The sequence below is a fragment of the Arabidopsis thaliana genome, chromosome 2 (assembly GCF_000001735.4).
Source record: "Arabidopsis thaliana chromosome 2, partial sequence".
NCBI classification, from domain to species: Eukaryota; Viridiplantae; Streptophyta; class Magnoliopsida; order Brassicales; family Brassicaceae; genus Arabidopsis; species Arabidopsis thaliana.
The window spans coordinates 2,066,349-2,085,297 of record NC_003071.7 but is presented as its reverse complement, the minus strand read 5'-3'; the positions used below and the strand labels follow the sequence as shown (position 1 = coordinate 2,085,297).

The window sequence follows — 18,949 nt, the reverse complement described above, 5'->3', positions numbered from 1 at the left end:
ACCTTGAATGTTTTTTAGATTTTGTAAGAGTTTTTGATTTTTGTTTTTTAAAAACTTATTTTAATACCAATCAAGATTTTAAAATTTTGGTTTCCCTACAATTTAGTAAAACTATTTTATTGTAGTTTTCCATTCATATTTAAGTTTTTTAGTTTTTCTAAAGTTTAGAAAATCTAGTTTTTACTCAATCAACGTTATTTTTTCAAAAACCAAAAACCAATTTTTTAGGGGTTTTTAAAACAAAAATATAATAACAAAAATCTAAAATCTATAGACTAAAATCTAAACTCAAAAACTGAATCGAAAATATCCATTCAGGCCTAATACATCCAATATTTCAATACTTCTTAACTCTTAACTCTTAAGTTTTAAGTAATTAAATATATAAAGATCTGTTGCCAAGCGTACCCTTTTTATAAACATTCCAAATAACTATCTCCATTCTTTGGAGTTACCCAATTTCGACGTTGAACACAAACCCTTGCTTCTCTCTTCTCTGTTTCTCTCTCGCAGCGAAAAATCATGGCGATTAGCTCCTTCAAGCATGAACATCCTCTTGGTTCGTTTTCGATTTAAACCTAATCGATCAATCTTGTTGATCTTTGTGTATCTCTCTCTCATCGTAGGGATTTTTTTAGCGACTAGGTTTAAAAATTCTCAAAATCTGGTTACGTCTATTTCAATTGCTTCTGAGTTTGCATGAATTGATCCTTGATTCTGATTTCCAACGATTTCAATTTTGATTGCGTTAACAGTTATAAGAATCCGCAAAATTATATGTTGAATGATTTTATCGCCGATTCTGTATTGTTTCGTGAAGTAGTATGCATAATCTTTGATTGAAACAAGTTTTGTGTTTATTGATGCAAATACATTATGATCTTTATTCAAGTGGAGATGAATATTGATGTTGAAGTTACTAAGTTTCACTTGTCTCTCTTGTGTTCCGTGGTCGAGTCTCTGTTGTTCACGGGGCGTAGAATCGCTATTTCAGTCCCTGTACATAATCTTTGATTGAAACATGTTCTGATTTGGTGCTGCTTTTGCTGAGGAAGCAAAATACATTATAGTCTCTGTTCAAGTGGAATCCTAAGATATTATCACTGAGTATGTGTTGTTCACGAGGCTTAGAATCACTATTTTAGTCCCTGGAGCCTGGAGTAGTAGTGTACATAATCTTTGATTGAAACATGTTTTGATTTTGTTCTACTTTTGCTGAGGAAGCAAAGTACATTATAGTCTCTGTTCAAGTGGAATCCTAAGATATTATCGCTGAGTCTGTGTTGTTTTACGTGGGTTAGAGGATGTTGATGTGTTGAAAATTGATGGATCTGTGTTTTTTTTGCTCTTGAATGTTACAGAAAAGAGACAAGCTGAAGCAGCACGTATCAGGGAGAAGTATCCAGACAGAATACCAGTATGAATTTTGGCTATTTTCATTTAAGAAAATTGCATAGCTTTTGCCTTATTCTCTCTGAAATTGTTGCAGGTCATTGTCGAAAGAGCCGAGAAGAGTGATGTCCCGGATATTGATAGGAAAAAGTAAGTCCTTACTTCTCTTGAGGAGTTGGATATAATCTCTTTCTTCTCACTGAAAGTGGCTTCAAGCCCTTTTCTGAGAACCCTACACTCCCTCACATTTAGTAATGAATTGGTTAATTGGATAGAAATAATTTTTTTTTATTGAAAGATCTGGAGGAATTTCTGGTTTTCATGGTTTGTTGCTTAGGGATAATGAATTGGCTGACTTACTATTCAAAACTTTAGGTACTTGGTCCCAGCTGATTTGACTGTTGGCCAGTTTGTTTATGTTGTACGGAAGCGGATCAAGCTCAGTCCCGAGAAAGCCATCTTCATTTTTGTCAAGAACATTCTACCACCAACTGGTTAGTTTCAAACACGTTCCTTAATCATATACTTTTCCAGTTCAAGGAATCATATCTTTTTCTCAGTTGAGCTAATAGTAGTAGTGTTATCCTTTTATTGCAGCGGCAATAATGTCTGCAATTTATGAAGAGCACAAAGACGAAGACGGGTTTCTATACATGAGTTACAGTGGTGAGAACACGTTCGGGATCTTCTTCTAATGCGCTTGGAATATGTGGATGCATCAGATTATCAATGTACAGTCTGTCTATTTCTCTGCTTGTCTCTAGTTTTCATGACATTGGACGAAGCTTTTGAAACTTGCATGCTATGTTATTAACATGATAAGGTCTTCCGTTCATGGTGTTAATTTGGCTTTATGCTACACTTAATTTCAAACTTAGTCGCTATATATAGTTGAGGTCACTTGGTGTCCTCCTTGAATATTGGCCCGGCCTATTTCACTAGTCGTTGAACCGTTACGATTTCTATCTTCTCAAAGTTAGCTCGACCGTCAAATCTCTAAGCTCTTGCAATCTCTGCTTCTAAGGAACACAAAACAGAGATAACTTTAGCTATAAATATTTAGATTTCAAAAGCAACTTGATTTAGGTAAATTTGTGCACACTCTAGAATAGATTATCATCTGTTACAGATTATTACTGTACAATCCAGCAAAAACTAGGCCTGGGATTTCGGATTAACCCAATGACCGAACTGAACAAACCGTTTTTTTGGTTCTGATAACCGACTATGAAGGGAAGGCTAAACCGATCGGCGAAATTATAATTGAAGTTCGGTTCTCGGTTCGGCAGACATAACCGATCAGTTTTCTCGGTTAATAGATACTATAAATATAAAGATAAAAACATTAGATCTAATCTTTTTAGCTTCTTCTCCGTTTCCTTTTGATCCTCATCCATGGCTATTTAGTCAATTCTCTCTATCTGCATGTGGTTTTCACTATGGTAGCACGTCGGGGCATATTTCGTTACGGAGATATCGTCATCCCTCGCTATCACCGTCACCGTCACAGACGTAGATCTGCTGATTATGAAGAGGGTAGCGGCACCAAGATACCATCAACCCTAATTTTTAATAGGTTTGGATTTTTAGTTATTTTGGGTTTAAGTTTGTTTTTCGTTTTGGCCCAATTATTGGTTTGTAATTATAAAATTTTGTTTATCTTCGCCCATTCTATAATTTTTGTTTTGACCCATTATCTTGATTTTGGACTTATTCGGTATAAACTAACCGAACTAAAAAAAAAATCGGTTTAGTTCAGAGTTGATTTTGAATCCTATAACCAAACCGACCCGAACCAAATCTTTATTCGGTTTAATTTGACAAAATTTTAAAGAACCGAAAAAACCGATTAAACCAAACCGAACCGATTACCCGAATAAACCGAATGCCCAGGCCAAAAACAACTGAAAATAAAAAATAAAAAATGAGATAGGAGAATATTTAATCCGACGGTGGAGAAATGTTGATATAATAAAACGTGATACAGAGGATCATAAACCCGCAACATGAGAAACGTAATAAGTTAAGTCAAAAAAACGAAAAAGCCAGAATCATATTTGTGGCTCTGGTTTCTCCATCCAAACAAAAACAACACCCAAACCTTGTCCACACCAAAATGTTAAACTCAAAATCCAACCACACACACACAATTTCTCTTCCTCTCTACCATTAACATCGATCAGAAAGACCGAGAGAGAGAGGGAGAAGCTGATTGATTATGGCTGCTGCTTCGATTTCTGCAATAGGATGTAATCAAACTTTGATAGGAACTTCCTTCTATGGAGGATGGGGAAGTTCCATCTCCGGAGAAGATTACCAAACCATGCTCTCCAAGACAGTTGCGCCACCGCAACAAGCCAGAGTCTCAAGGAAAGCAATCAGAGCAGTTCCAATGATGAAGAATGTCAATGAAGGCAAAGGCTTATTTGCACCTCTAGTTGTTGTCACACGCAACCTAGTAGGCAAGAAGAGGTTTAATCAGCTCAGAGGAAAAGCCATTGCCTTACACTCTCAGGTTTGCTTGTCTTATAATCATTCTCTTAAGAACTAGTCAAAGAAGCAAAGTTTTGTGGAACTGGGTTCTTTTGTTCTTTCAGGTGATCACTGAGTTTTGCAAATCGATTGGAGCAGATGCAAAACAGAGACAAGGGCTTATCAGGCTTGCTAAGAAGAATGGAGAGAGGCTTGGTTTCCTTGCTTAGGTCTTAAAAAGAACAAATCTTTCTCTCTGCTTGTGTCTGATATATACACTCACAACTCCTCTTGTTGTTCTTGTCTAGATGTATTTTGTCCAAACCTATAATCTTGATTTTTGTTACATTGCCTTTGAGGGTTACTCAAACACACATAACTGCTGCCATTCTCATCTGAAAAGTTGTTCAATAAGGTCTTAGCTGAACTAGTTTTCTCAGTCACATAGAGATACAAAATATGTAATATTGCCACTCTTTCAACAGATTAAAAAGCCTAATCATAACTCTCAAACAATTAAGGGATTGAAAAAGACTGTAAGTTTTGCTTTCTATTGAAGCATCCCTAAGATCGGAGAGGTATTGAGAGCTGCAGTTTTTTAACACCGTGAGCTTACACTGATTACTTCAAGACCCAAGTAAGATTGCATAATATGTCAATAAAGTTGTCATCGTGGAAACTTGATATATATGGAACTTTACCTAGACATTCTTTAACACAAACTCTGTTTCTGCTAGCTAAGCATTCGTTCCCAAAGGTTTCCAGGAGGTTGACTTGTTGCCAGTTGCCTTAACCTTGATTAGGTTGAAAATTTGGGTACGAGTAATGTTACAGAACCACACGTGGGAGGTCACACGTGCGAAATCAAATGGAAGAAGGAATTAATAAGAGGCTGACGCGTGTCGACTGAGGAGTGGCAGACTCAAACATGCCGTTAGGCCCTTCTATATGAGCAATATTCAGCTCATCTTTCTCTTTTATCAATTAATCTGTAAAATCTAGAATCTCTGAGAACTTTTCTAAGCTAGATATCTCACATCGAGACTAGCAGATCCTTGGGTGTTTTATGAACATCGATTGCTCATTGTAATCAGGGATTTATTCTTAATCGGAATTGATTTTACAGTGAACCGGAAAGTTATTTGTATCAAAGGTATCAAAGCTCTGTCTTTCCTTGGAGTCATGGTTCATACACGTTTTCATGATGAGTCGAAGGAGAAGGGAAAAGAGGTGGAAGGTTTGGATCCGATGGAGGAGAGGATGGCGAGGCTGGAGGCGATGATGGAAGCTCATAGCAAAGCGACGATGAAGAATCTGGCTGATATGATGACTGCGATGAGCAGATCTACAGCTCAGAAACAGCCGGATGAGCAGTCCAGTGGTGAGCGGAGTCTACCTCGATCATCAACTTCAACGGATGATAGAGTGGTTTTTCAGGATGTCCGATGAGAAAATCGACCAGAGCAGGATCAACGACGAGACAATCGTCACGAACAGGATCAGCGAAGGGAAAATCGTCATGATCAGGTTCGATTTGAAAACCCAAACAATTATGGTAACTTGACGCGTTTGGGTAAGATTGATTTGCCTCGTTTTGATGGATCTGGAATCAAAGAATGGTTGTTCAAGGTAGAGGAGTTCTTTGGTATTGATTATACCCATGCAGATCTGAAGGTGAAGATGGCTGCTATCCATTTCGATGGTCATGCTGCAACATGGCATCACTCTTTTATGCAGTCGGGTGTAGGTTTGGAGGTGTTGTATGATTGGCCTGGTTATGTTCAGTAGTTGAGAGAGCGGTTTGATGATGACTGTGATGATCCCATGGCTGAGTTGAAGAAGCTAAAGGAAACAGATGGCATTGTTGATTATCATAAGAAGTTTGAGTTGATTAAGATTCGGGTTAACCTTTCTGAAGAATATTTGGTGAGTGTTTATTTGGCAGGTTTGCGAATGGACACTCAGATGCATGTCAGGATGTTTCAACCACAAACGGTGCGTCACTGTTTTCGTTTGGGAAGGCTGTATGAGAAGGCACATCCTAAGCGTCTTTCTTCAACACCTTGGCAACCTAAGACAAGTGGAGCAGCTGGTACTTTGAAGTCACCTAGAGAGGCTTCTAATACACCTGACAAATATTACAACAAGGAGAATCAATACACTAAACCTGAGTTTAAACCAAATAATGCTAGGAAGCTGTCTCAACAGGAAATGAGTGAGAGGAGAACGAAGGGCTTATGTTATTTCTGTGATGAGAAGTTCAGTCCTGAACATTATTTGGTGCACAAAAAGCAACAACTCTTTTGTATGGAAGTGGATGAAGAGTTTGAAGATGCGTTAGAGGAATTGACTGGTGAAGAAGAGAAGAATATGCCTCAGATTTCAGTGAATGCGGTTTCAGGTATCTCAGGATACAAGACTATGCGGGTAAAAGGAGCTTATGGGAAAAAGACCTTGTTTATATTGGTTGATTCAGGTTCTACTCATAACTTCATTGATTCGAAGGTGGCGGCTAAGTTGGGTTGTCAGATTCAGGATGCAGGGTTGGCTCGGGTCTCAGTGGCTGATGGTAGGAAGTTGAAAGTGGATGGGAAGATAGTGGATTTCTCTTGGAAGTTACAGACTACACAGTTTCACTCAGATATTTTGCTGATTCCATTACAAGGAGTGGATATGGTTTTGGGAGTTCAGTGGTTGGAAACTTTGGGAAGAATTTCTTGGGACTTTAAGCAGTTGGATATGAAGTTCAGATATGGTAATCAGAAAGTGTGGCTGCATGGTATTAAGGAAGGGTCTGTGAGAGAGGTCAAGGCACAAAAACTACATAAACTTCAAGAAGAAGAGGTTCAGTTGGCTATGTTATATGTAAGGAAGTGGTTGAATCTGAAGAAGATGATGATACAGAACATCAGGTTTTGGGTTCTATTAATGCCTTAACAAAAGATATGGGAGAGGAGTCATTTGTAGAGAAGGTTGTGACAGAATTTCCTGATATTTTTGTAGAGCCTACAGATTTACCTCCTTTTAGAGCACCACATGATCACAAGATAGAATTATTGGAGGACTCTAATCCGGTGAATCAAAGACCATACCGTTATGTTGTTCATCAGAAGAATGAAATCGATAAAATTGTGGACGATATGTTGGCGAGTGGGACGATACAAGCGAGTTCAAGTCCATATGCTTCTCCGGTGGTCTTGGTTAAGAAGAAGGATGGCACGTGGAGGCTTTGTGTAGATTACAGAGAGCTCAATGGAATGACTGTGAAGGACAGGTTTCCTATACCATTAATTGAGGATTTGATGGATGAATTAGGTGGCTCCAATGTGTATTCTAAGATTGACTTAAGAGCTGGCTACCACCAAGTTCGCATGGATCCTCTTGATATACACAAGACTGCTTTTAAAACGCATAATGGTCATTACGAGTATTTGGTAATGCCATTTGGCCTTACTAATGCCCCGGCTTCCTTTCAAAGTCTAATGAACTCCTTTTTCAAACCATTCTTAAGAAAGTTTGTTTTGGTGTTCTTTGACGATATCTTAATATACAGTACTTCAATGGAAGAACACAAGAAGCATTTGGAAGCTGTGTTTGAGGTTATGAGAGTGCATCACTTGTTTGCCAAGATGAGTAAATGCGCATTTGCAGTTCCAAGAGTGGAGTACTTAGGCCATTTCATAAGTGGGGAGGGAATTGCCACGGATCCTGCTAAGATCAAGGCAGTTCAGGATTGGCCGGTTCCTGTTAATCTCAAGCAGCTTTGTGGTTTTTTGGGATTGACTGGTTATTATAGGCGGTTTGTAAGGAACTATGGAACTATTGCAAGTCCTCTCCATGCGTTAACTAAAACAGATTCCTTCGTGTGGACTACTGAAGTTCAGCTTGCTTTTCAAAACCTTAAGGACACATGTGCAACACTCCGGTGTTAGCTCTACCTCAATTTGATAAGCAGTTCGTAGTAGAAATGGATGCGTGTGGTCATGGCATTGGTGCAGTGTTAATGCAAGAAGGACACCCATTGGCTTTCATCAGTAGGCAGTTGAAAGGGAAACAATTGCATCTGTCCATTTATGAAAAAGAGTTATTGGCAGTGATCTTTGTTGTGAGGAAGTGGAGGCATTACTTGATTTCTAGCCACTTTATCATTAAGACAGATCAAAGAAGCCTGAAGTATTTGCTGGAACAAAGGCTCAACACTCCCATCCAACAGCAATGGTTACCTAAACTGTTGGAATTTGATTATGAAATACAGTACAAGCAAGGCAAAGAGAATCTGGTGGCCGATGCTTTGTCACGTGTAGAGGGGTCTGAAGTTCTGCACATGGCTCTATCTGTGGTCGAGTGTGATTTACTAAAAGAGATTCAAGCTGGTTATGTGACAGATGGGGATATTCAAGGAATTATCACAATTCTACAACAGCAGGCTGACAGTAAGAAACACTATACTTGGAGTCAAGGAGTGTTAAGACGCAAGAATAAGATTGTGGTTCCAAATAACAGTGGAATTAAGGATACTATTTTGAGATGGTTGCATTGCTCTGGAATGGGTGGACACTCGGGTAAAGAAGTCACACATCAACGGGTGAAAGGGTTGTTTTACTGGAAAAGCATGGTGAAGGATATTCAGGCATTCATCAGAAGCTGTGGTACTTGTCAACAGTGTAAAAGTGATAATGCTGCCTCTCCTGGGTTGTTGCAACCTTTGCCAATTCCAGACCGCATTTGGAGTGATGTATCTATGGATTTCATAGATGGGTTACCTCTTTCGAATGGGAAAACAGTGATCATGGTGGTTGTGGATCGACTCAGTAAAGCTGCTCATTTCATCGCTCTTGCTCATCCTTACAGTGCTATGACTGTGGCTCAGGCTTACCTCGACAATGTCTTTAAGCTCCATGGTTGTCCTAGTTCGATTGTAAGTGACAGAGATGCTGTATTCACGAGTGCTTTTTGGAGGGAATTTTTTACACTTCAAGGTGTTGAACTCAAAATGACAATGGCTTACCATCCTCAAAGAGATGGGCAAACTAAGGTGGTCAACCGCTGTCTAGAGACCTATTTAAGATGTATGTGCCATGCATGACCTGAGCTATGGAGTAGGTGGTTAGCTCTCGCCGAGTATTGGTACAACACCAATTATCACACAGTACTATGACACCTTATGAAGCTGTTTATGGTCAACCTCCTCCACTGCATTTGCCTTATTTGCCGGGTGAATCAAAAGTTGCAGTGGTTGCCCGTTCAATGCAGGAGAGGGAGAGCATGATCTTGTTTCTTAAGTTTCATTTGATGAGAGCTCAACACAGAATGAAACAATTGGCTGATCAACACATAACTGAGAGAGAATTTGAAGTTGGAGATTATGTGTTTGTGAAGCTTCAGCCCTATAGGCAACAATCTGTGGTGATGCGAAGTACCCAGAAGTTGTCTCCTAAATACTTTGGTCCTTATAAGGTCATTGACCGTTGCGGTGAGGTTGCTTATAAGCTTCAATTGCCGGCTAACTCACAAGTGCATCCGGTGTTTCATGTGTCACAATTACGGGTGTTGGTTGGTACTGTGACAACTTCAACACACCTACTTCGGTGTTATCTGATGTCTTTGAGAGAGAACCTGATGTGATTTTGGAGAGGCAGATGGTCAAGCGCCAGGGCAAAGCAGTGACAAAAGTGTTAGTGAAGTGGGTTAATGAACCAGTGGAGGAGGCTACTTGGGAGTTTCTGTTTGATCTTCAGAAGAAGTTTCCACAGTTTTCTACTTGATAACCTTGAGGTCAAGGTTCTGGAGAGGGGGGAGATGTGTTACAGAACCACACGTGGGAGGTCACACGTGCGAAATCAAGTGGAAGAAGGAATAAATAAGAGGCTGACTCGTGTCGAGTGAGGAGTGGCAGACTCAAACATGCCGTTAGGCCCTTCTATATGAGCAATGTTCAGCTCATCTTTCTCTTTTATCAATTAATCTGTAAAATCTAAAATCTCTAAGAACTTTTCTAAGCTAGATATCTCACATCGAGACTAGCAGATCCTTGAGTGTTTTATGAACATCGATTGATCATTGTAATCAGGGATTTATTCTTAATCGGAATTAATTTTACAGTGAACCGGAAAGTTATTTGTATCAAGTAACATCAAAACTATTAAGAGTGGAAATTTTTTTGAAGTTTAAGGTAACATTTTAACGAATTTCAAACAAAAAAGCTTTCCGCTGCCGGAATTTGAACCCGGAATTCACAGCCAAATGTAAAAGGATCTAGATGATGAGATTTAACCAAAGTGCTACAGCAAATCTTTTGATATTATATGAATTTAGAATGTATAAATTTAGATGTATATGAATATTTTATTTCAAATTAAGATTTTGTTACATATTATAGGGTTACATACATAATCTTTTATATTTTAAATATTAGATTTGTTTTTTTTTTGTCAACCGATATAGATTAGAACTCAAAAGAACCAATCCCGAGGGATATTGTTTACATATGTGACATGATGTGATTCGGTACGAATTTTTCGTGCCAATTTATCCGTGTTTACATTTGCACTACGAGAAATTAAAGATAAAGAAAAATTTGTGAATTCTTCCCTGTTGTTCTGCAACTCCTCTAAATACACTGAAAATGTCGGCCATTCGGTTGGGGAAGACACCATCTTCACCAAGTCTGAACAGTCTGTAAAAAAAGCTACGTCCTGGTTATCTGCTCCATTTATACACTTCATCGCCCAAAGAAGAGCTTCCACTTCGGTATGTAGGGGGGAAAGACTTCTACGAACGTTAGTGGCTCCCATTGTTGGCGACTCTCCAAGAGATGATAGACAGAACCATCCTGTTCCTGAGAACTGATCACTTGCTTTCCAAGATCTATCAATAAAACACCAAAATCCAGAAAAAGGTGAATCTTGTGATAAATCCCTAACCCGAATTGGAGTTTCTAAATTCAAAGAACCATGACTTTCAGTATGAAACTCAACTTGAGCCTCCTGCCACAATTGGACATCTTTTTCCGCTAAAAGCAAAATCTCCTTCGGATCTTTATCCACATTTTCAAATACTTTTTCATTTCTTGCTTTCGAGATATACCAAATTATCCATGGATAAAGAACCGAATCGATGCCTGAAGGAATTCTCCAAAAGAAATGATCCAAATTCGTAAAAATTGAATTTGTAGGAAAAATTCCTGATGCCGATGGAATTTGAGAAAGGGCCCAAATCTGCTTTGCAGGATAGCATTGAAAAAGTGTGTGATTGATTGTTTCCTTTGGAGCACCACACTTAACATAACCCTTGTCACAAAGTATACCTCTTTTTCGTAAGTTCTCCGATACCGACACACTCAGATGATATTTGCCATAAAAAGTGACGTAGCTTTAGTGGACTGCACTTTCCACTACATATATTACATTTGTATTATAATACATAAAGTGGTCGTTTCTTTGATATTATTTTTTTTTTCTTTCCGAAATCCTAAAAGAACAAAAAAAATTTATCAATATAATATCATTTTTCAATTTGATGGAATGTCACACCAGTTATAATATAGATCACCAAAGTTAATCGAACAGTAACTACTTTTAGAGGTAATTAATTTCAATTTTCTAATAATAAATAGAAAATATTTTGTTAGATGAAATAAAAAGTTTGTAATAGATATATATATATATATATGTAAACAATCTTTTACAATTGACATCAACATATTATATCAAAACAATTAAGAACAGAACATATCAAAGACAAAACTATACAGAGAGACCAAAGAGTTTCATATCTCAAACCAATCAGGTAACGTGGAGTTTTGAACAATTAACGTGGAAGAATAAAGATTAGAAAAGAGTTTCATACCACAAACCTAATCAGATAACTTCAATATTCTTCATTTTTCATGCAACATCTTGGAAATAGGATGAGATCTCAGTTAAAGTTTGAATGGAGATAAAAAAACTTGGCAAATAAGGAACAGCTAAGCCATAGTAACCAGAGAAATACAAATGATAAACCATTGAGTCAGGATCAAGATCAAAGGCGACGAGTCTTTCTTGAGACGTAAGTGAGAGGATAACTTTATTGGTGTCCTTGGAAATGGTTAAAGGCGTGAGAGGCCGCGAGGTGATACCACCAAACCAAGTGGAAGTAGAATGCAAATCAACCGAGAAGATCTTTTCCCATGTGTTGTTGTTGTCTTCAACTCTCCACCAAAACTCTTGCTTGCAATCTTTCTTCAACTCAGAGATACAGAGACGACCATCAAGATTGCATAAACCAATCTTGTCAGCAGAGACATTACGTGTAATAAAAGGCGGTGTTTGGATGACTTGAAACATCTCTGTGTGAATATCGAAAACTACGAGTTTTGTTTCTCTTGTTGGATCTCCCTCTTCATCTCCTGTGAGCCAGTGAAGTGATCCGTTTGCAAATACTGGTCATTGATCAAACAAGATGTGATGGTGATCAAGAGGAGTAGTATTCACGAATCTCCAATTTTTTTCCTCTAAATCCAAAACCTCGCATCTTACCTTCTTCTTACAGCCAAACTAGTTTATACCTCCCCGTAACGCAGTCTTTACCAAATCCAAAACGAGTAAATAATGTGAATGGAACTGGTTCTATCCCCCGATAGTCTATAAGAAATTTTTGAATTTTCGCTAGACGGAGTGTTGTGCACGTAAATGCAGACAAGGCCATCGCAGCTCTCGGAGATGTCGAGAAACCCTTTGAACTCTTGGAATTCCAAACACTCTTTAGTTTCAACAGAAGCAGACGTGGTCTCCAACTCCAAGGCCATTGTCTTAAAAAACAGAGCGTTGTCTGGATGATTTACCAAATCATCACAGACAAAAAGGAGTTTTGGAGATTGTGTTTTCTGATGAGACATGTCTTACCTCGAAATCTTTGGACGTGATCAGAGTTCTCTAGTGTTTTGACACTGATTGGAATCTGATGAGAGATTTTACCGGAAGCTTCACTATGATTTCTTCGACGATTTCGTGAAGTATATGGATCTTCTTAGACTCTATTCTTCTTCGTTTGTTTTCTCTTCCTGAGAACAAAGAATTTCTCTTCTTCTTTGTTGCGAGTTTCTGATTCTTCTCAAACTATGTCATCTCTCTTCTTTTTACCCTCATGAATTCATTGTGCGCCCAATTTACTTACTACTATCTCATACCAAATTCAGGCGGAAGTGGTAAAGAAAAAAAAGTTTGGGGAAGCTAGAAACAGACAATAAATAACTTAATATTTTCCTCTATTTTTTTAAATCTAGTTCGAATCCTTAATGCCTGAGTAAAATATTCGTTAGATCCGCTTTGACTCGGTATTCGATTCGATTTGATTTGAAAAATCTGAATATCTGTAAGGTTTTGAAGCAAAGCAAATAGAAAAATATAATATTCGTAAAAATTGATGCAAATAACAAGTATTGATTTTTCAAAAGTTGAATATCCGCTTTGATCCGTATTATATATATATATATATATTAGAATATAGTTATGTATATATATGAATATCATAATATAGGTTGTATATTTATATATTTTCGGTTTGTATTGGTATATAACTTCAGTTTTTTGTTCTTTGGATACCTTATGTTTTTATGTTAAGATGTTAATATAATCATTTTTCTTTCATCTTAATGGCGGATTTTGATTTTTGGAATTAATTTGATGGCTTTTTCTTGATCGGTGATGTCAAAAATGGTTATGTTATGTTTTTTGGAACTTATTTTGAAACCAGGTCAAACAGTTTTTTTAGAGAAAATATTTAGATGTATCAAAATAGGTATCCGAAAATATCATTAAAAAATTCTGGATATTCGAATCTTAAGATATTCAGTAATTTTCGGATCAAAACAAATCATAAAATTAATCATTCGGTTAAAACAAATCGAATACCAAATATTACTAATTTTTAGGATATTTGCTTTGTGCCGACTCCTACTAAACGCCCTCACATATTGCTTTTCCTTTTCTTTTCTTTTTGACAAAAACATTATTTCCGTTTTTGACAAAAGACCAAACATATATAAAAAATACGTGGAGTACTGAAACTTAAATCTAAACCCAAAAAGTTAGGGCACAGTTTTCTCCACTTCCAAACTTCGTTTATACACTTCAAGTAATATCGTTTGCTGAAGAGAGGGACGAAGGCGTACGAACAAATACAAATCGCCTATAATTGTTACACAATCCGCTGTCGGGCTTTGAACCCGGAATGTGCAAGGATCAAATAGATTGTTAGAGCATATAGCCATTGTGCTACAGCAGAGTTTTTGTTATTATATAAGCTTACACTAATGATATAGATTTTTGTAAAGATTTTTATAATAAATTTATTTGTTTAACAAATTTTAGGGGTAAATTTGCATATATATTTTTGAATATAATTGTATTTTTCCAATAATCTATTAAATTATTAGGATACAATTTTAGATAAAAAGCTCATACAAACAATATCTGATTAAATAGGATTTCTACACCTCTTGTCGTTGTCACACACAACATAGTAGGCAAGAAGAGATTTAATCAGCTCAGAGGAAAAGCCATTGCCTTACACTCATAGGTTTCTTAAGAACTAGTTAGAGAAGCAAAGTCCATAAGTTTTGTGGAAATGTATTTTTGTTCTCTCAGGTGATCACTGACTTTTGTAAATCGATTGGTTTTCTCAGTCACATAGGTACATGTTAAGTGATATTTTTAACATATTATGGAGTGTTTTTTAATTGTTTTATTGAGTCTTTTATTAAGGAACAAATCATTCCTCGTGTAAATAAGGTTTTTTTTAGGATTTCGGACTTGTGGAACTAAAGTGAGCATTATGAAGACGAAATGGACCAATATACAGCTTAAGAAGAGAAGATCCAATTACTGGCTCTTTCCATGAAGAAACCGTACCAACCAGTGCAAATATGTTGGACCCCCGATCGATTGGGCCTGTCCATCGATCGGTGGGCCTTTTCTTAAACTTCCATTCTCCCTGGTTTAGGGCTGCGTCCCTCCTCTTCTATATACTCCTTCATTTCTATAGTCGCAACATACTATTTACTTTACGTTTTAATATAGTTTTAAGGTGTTATTCTGCTTCCCCATTTTTTTTATACTTTTATTTATTTATTTTATAGCTTTAGATCTTTGATTTCTTGGAGACAACTCCTTTAATACTCTGCTCCTCTCTTACAATGATCGCATGTACCTTAGTCATGCGTGAGTAGCTTTAACATGGAATATACTGATCGGTGAGCATGACTACACCAAGTGGTACCATTTCGTTTAACAACGGTTGAGGAATCCCCAAACAGATGCGTTTTTAGATTCTCTTTAGGTGCATGCTTTAGTGTTATAATTTGGTTGTTCTCTGACTCTGGGCTGCTTAGCTTTGGTCGGAATACAAATTGATCACCTAAGACCAAAATCTCCACTAGTCTTGCCTCATAAGGCTACTGGATGAAGTGTATCTATCTAGAGAAAGACAAACTCTAAAGACAGTTATTGTTTGTATAATCATTTAGACATCTGATTATAATGCTTGAATTATTTCCTCTCATAAAAGTTCAAATAATTCTCTTACCTAGCGGACCTGCCCTAATTTTCTGTAATGGTCCAACAAGTACTACCGTTCTACGCTTCTCTTGTTCCACAAGAAACTCAAATTCACACTGCGTCCTCTAAATAAAGAGAAGTATGGTGACATTCCAAAGAAAGCAAAAGAGGCTTACGCAGAGTTATGTGCTGCTCAAAACAGAGCTCTTATAACTCCAACATCCGATAATTTTGCAGAGGTTGATGTTGCTACCGTAACATGGAACCATTTTGCTAGTGTTGAGGAGAAGTTTTTTTGACAGAAGTCTCGGCTAAACTGGCTGAAGTGTGGAGACAACAACGCATCATTCTTTCACTGTACAACACAAGGATCATAAACTTTTGGTACCCTGTATTTCATCTCCGGTGAGGATTACCGAAAAGGCCATGCCGCCTCAACAAACCCAAGTTTGACAGAAAGCTATCAGAGTTAGCGTATGATGAAGAATGTCAATGAAGGCAAAGGCTTATTTGCCGTTTTGCACCACTCGTTGTTGTCACACGTAACATAGACACTCCCCTTTGTAGTTGCTGTATCGAGATGTTTATTGTCGAAACCTATCATAAGACTTGTGTGTGCCATTCAGATACTACTAAAGAGTAACACTTTTAAAGAGTTACAGTCTCAAATTAAATGTTCAATAAGGCCTCTCTTAGCAACACAAGCACTATCATATAATTACAAGTCAAATAAATGTTCAATAAGGTCTTAGCTGAATTAGTATTCTCAGTAATTCACAGATGATACAAACATATAATATTGTCACTCTTTCAACAGATTAAAGCCTGAGAAAGTGTCTTAAGCCTAATCATAACTTTGAAACAATTAACTGATTAAAAAACGATAGTAAGCTTTTCTTTCTATTGAGTTATCTTGATTCTCGACAAAGTAAGGGATCTCCAAGATTACGAGAGGTATTGAGACGCATGTGCAAATCCCCAGAGCTGCAGATTTAACACCATGAACTTTCACTGATTACTTCCAAGACCCAAGTAAGATAGTAGCACAAACTAAATATATGTATATAGCGATACCTCGACATTCTTTAACTCAAACTCCGTGCTGCTAGCCAAACATTCGTTCCCAAATGTTTCAGAAGGTCCACTTGTTGCCTTCAACCTAGTTCATGTAGCAAAGTTTGGTTTGAGTATCATCAAAACGATTAAAATGGGAAATTTTCTAAATGAGATTGAGCCAAATTGTGCCTTACAAATCTTCGTCTAAACATAGTGCAAAGTTTCCTCCACCTCCAAACGCCAAAAATTCATTCATACACATCAGGTAATATCGGTTGGCACCTGCGCACAAATTCATGAGAGAGGTACCTGAGTTAAGTACACATACTTGAGTGGATGTCAACTTCTCCTAAACAAGTTACTCTTCTTTCACTAGATGGTTTATATCAACAATACAACTAACTAAAACAAGTGTGGATCAAGTCTTGATAACAAGAACCAAGAAGGATTAGGATAAAAACCAGCTGCAACCAAATGTTCTTATTCTTAAGATCTGATTTTGAAGAGACTTAAGAATTCTCTTCAATTTTCTCTATACTCTTCCTCCCATAAATCCATTAGCTAACTATACGCGATTTCTTGAGAAGTAAATAATAAAAGAAGGGGTTCAAATGATTACCGGTAGGTCTAAATATGCGTGGTTCACCATAAATAGTTGTGAACAAGAATGTCTGGCTTGTACCCTATCATCAAAAACACCTAAAGAGAATCAGTAATAAGGAAACTAATCAATCTCCACAGACAAACACTAATACAATTAGCTAGCCTGCCTGATATTTCCTCTTAGGAGTAGGTTGCAGTGGACATTCCAACAGAGCTCCAAACACTGCACCTTGTTTGTCTCCAGCAACCTGCACCACACCAAATCATCACAAACTAAGATCTACCCCATTCAAAGAGCATAGAGGTAAGCAAACAAACCAGTAAACAAGGACCAGGAAGCTCTCCACTTCTTCGCAAAAGCGTACGAAGTGATATACCATGTTTCAACGTACTGCCCTTCATCCGATAAAAAAGTTAACACCAAAAACCACAATTCCAAAACCTCCAAACAAGATACGAAAACAAACTTCCTTACCTATACAACAAGATCCATTTGCATCCTCTTACAATATTAGGAAGACTCGCATGCAAGAATTCAAACAAGTTAGCAGTAATAAACACAGAGCTCTCTGTTAATTCCCTCATCTTCTTCACCCCATCAAAGTAATCATTACCACTTTCTTCTACTTTCGCAGAAACACGTAACTCACAATCCTTATCTTCACCAATTGAGATAAAGGTTCCAGCTTTAGCTTGCCCATTAGCAGATTTGCAATTCTCAATACACTCATAGCTCTCTGTTCTAATGGGTAGAGGTGGACATAACTCAGAATCCTCCTCGTTCCCAGATTGAGGAACAACAAATGAGAAATACGAAGACAATGATTTGCCTACACTTGAATTCAACCTAGCCTACACAAATCAACCAAACGAGATTCAAATCCAGACCCATCTAAGGAAAACAACAATTAGGGTTTCTGATAAGAAAATATCATACCTTTGGAGAATCGGAGTTGGAATAACGAGGAGAAGCAGATTGGCTTGGAGAATCGGCGAAGAGATTAGAGAGTTTTTGTGAGACTTTGTCCTTGAGAGCATGCATTGTGATCAGAAAGGAATAGTTTTTGATCGGAGATGAATAGAATTGTCGGTGGGGGAAAGGGAAGAGAAGATGCGACAGAGAAGCCAGATGCTCGGAGATGGACAAATCTGAGAATAATTCTTTGGGCAACTCTATAATTAAAGAGACCTTAGTCAAAATTAATTAATGAAAACAGGATATATTATTATTTTACCAAAATTAAAAAATAAAATGATGTAAGTTATTAACAATATTTATATACTAGATAAAGTCCGTCTAAAAAATTCGAATGTAAAATATAAATTATTTAAATGTTTATCAATAATATTTAAATTTGAATAGTAAATATGATTATATATTTTTCTAATATTTAATTTTAATTTTTGTATCAAATAAAATTTTAATAATATACATTTAATTTTACTATACATCGTAAGTTTGTATTATCTATTTCATCGTAATAAATTGTCATTTAGTTCTATACATTCCATTTTTTTAGTAATATGTAGAGGGCAAAAGCGCCTACGATTTATTCATAACATAATAACTACACTCAGACATTTCGACAAACATCAAATATATGTAGACTAAGCAATAACAAAAACACATAATTTGGTAATCCATAAGCTAAACGATTAGCCTTTCTATACACATGAGTAAATTGGACTATCGAGTCCTTATACATTTCATCTTATTAATGATATTTGAATTTAAAATAATAACTCACATACTTTTTTAGTATTTAATTTTGTATTTCCTTAAACGAAATTTCAATCTTACAAATTCGATTTTGCCATATAATTTAAATATTTGTTTTACTATGATAAAAATATAATTTAATTATATACACTCCATCTTATTTTTAGTT

At 36.8% G+C, this 18,949-nt stretch overlaps 4 protein-coding genes and 1 pseudogene across 8 annotated transcripts; 3 read left to right on the top strand and 2 right to left on the bottom strand.

Annotated features, from left to right (window-relative positions):
- Positions 1–392: 392 nt before the first annotated feature.
- Positions 393–2,404, top strand: ATG8D (Ubiquitin-like superfamily protein). 2 transcript variants are annotated; one of them, NM_001161025.1, is made up of 7 exons: positions 416–559; positions 893–999; positions 1,083–1,107; positions 1,362–1,417; positions 1,490–1,542; positions 1,768–1,886; positions 1,990–2,312. In NM_001161025.1, the coding sequence occupies exons 1-7, from the start codon at positions 523–525 to the stop codon at positions 2,085–2,087; spliced, it is 495 nt and encodes a 164-aa protein (NP_001154497.1). In that variant the 5' UTR covers positions 416–522; the 3' UTR covers positions 2,088–2,312. The 2 variants fall into 2 exon arrangements, with proteins under 2 accessions (NP_178631.1, NP_001154497.1); NM_126586.4 differs by lacking the exons at positions 893–999; positions 1,083–1,107 and having other exon boundaries at positions 393–559; positions 1,990–2,404.
- Positions 2,405–3,438: 1,034 nt separating this feature from the next.
- Positions 3,439–4,651, top strand: PGR5 (proton gradient regulation 5). Of its 2 annotated transcripts, NM_001335284.1 has the most exons (3): positions 3,440–3,907; positions 3,990–4,501; positions 4,602–4,651. In NM_001335284.1, exons 1-2 carry the CDS (start codon positions 3,611–3,613, stop codon positions 4,092–4,094), a joined length of 402 nt encoding a protein of 133 aa, NP_001318202.1. In that variant the 5' UTR covers positions 3,440–3,610; the 3' UTR covers positions 4,095–4,501; positions 4,602–4,651. The 2 variants fall into 2 exon arrangements, with proteins under 2 accessions (NP_565327.1, NP_001318202.1); NM_126585.6 differs by having other exon boundaries at positions 3,439–3,907; positions 3,990–4,651.
- Positions 4,652–6,797: 2,146 nt separating this feature from the next.
- Positions 6,798–9,626, top strand: AT2G05610 (annotated as a pseudogene; the record flags this gene model as incomplete). The annotated part of the gene is made up of 1 exon: positions 6,798–9,626.
- A 2,124-nt stretch (positions 9,627–11,750) lies between these two features.
- AT2G05600 (F-box associated ubiquitination effector family protein) lies at positions 11,751–12,652 on the bottom strand (the record flags this gene model as incomplete). The annotated part of the gene is made up of 2 exons (NM_126583.1): positions 11,751–12,286; positions 12,469–12,652. 2 exons carry the CDS (start codon positions 12,650–12,652, stop codon positions 11,751–11,753), a joined length of 720 nt encoding a protein of 239 aa, NP_178628.1.
- A 3,390-nt stretch (positions 12,653–16,042) lies between these two features.
- AT2G05590 (TLD-domain containing nucleolar protein) lies at positions 16,043–18,237 on the bottom strand. 2 transcript variants are annotated; one of them, NM_179607.3, is made up of 8 exons: positions 17,998–18,237; positions 17,536–17,912; positions 17,379–17,451; positions 17,228–17,308; positions 17,077–17,140; positions 16,652–16,739; positions 16,476–16,560; positions 16,043–16,385 (listed from the first exon to the last, which is right to left on the bottom strand). In NM_179607.3, the coding sequence occupies exons 1-8, from the start codon at positions 18,100–18,102 to the stop codon at positions 16,347–16,349; spliced, it is 912 nt and encodes a 303-aa protein (NP_849938.1). In that variant the 5' UTR covers positions 18,103–18,237; the 3' UTR covers positions 16,043–16,346. The 2 variants fall into 2 exon arrangements, with proteins under 2 accessions (NP_849938.1, NP_565326.1); NM_126582.1 differs by having other exon boundaries at positions 16,128–16,385; positions 16,647–16,739; positions 17,998–18,201.
- Positions 18,238–18,949: the final 712 nt, after the last annotated feature.

Excerpts from the sequence above, each read along its gene's own strand:
- ATG8D (NM_001161025.1), top strand. The coding sequence starts at position 523 with ATGGCGATTAGCTCCTTCAAGCATGAACATCCTCTTG. Across the intron at positions 1,108-1,361 it reads TCCTAAGATATTATCACTGA|AAAAGAGACAAGCTGAAGCA; the intron begins GTATGTGTTGTT and ends TGAATGTTACAG. Across the intron at positions 1,418-1,489 it reads AGTATCCAGACAGAATACCA|GTCATTGTCGAAAGAGCCGA; the intron begins GTATGAATTTTG and ends AAATTGTTGCAG.
- PGR5 (NM_126585.6), top strand. The coding sequence starts at position 3,611 with ATGGCTGCTGCTTCGATTTCTGCAATAGGATGTAATCAAACTTTGATA. Across the intron at positions 3,908-3,989 it reads CCATTGCCTTACACTCTCAG|GTGATCACTGAGTTTTGCAA; the intron begins GTTTGCTTGTCT and ends TTGTTCTTTCAG.
- AT2G05590 (NM_179607.3), bottom strand. The coding sequence starts at position 18,102 with ATGCATGCTCTCAAGGACAAAGTCTCACAAAAACTCTCTAATCTCTTC. Across the intron at positions 17,913-17,997 it reads CCAACTCCGATTCTCCAAAG|GCTAGGTTGAATTCAAGTGT; the intron begins GTATGATATTTT and ends TGATTTGTGTAG. Across the intron at positions 17,452-17,535 it reads AAATGGATCTTGTTGTATAG|TACGTTGAAACATGGTATAT; the intron begins GTAAGGAAGTTT and ends GATGAAGGGCAG.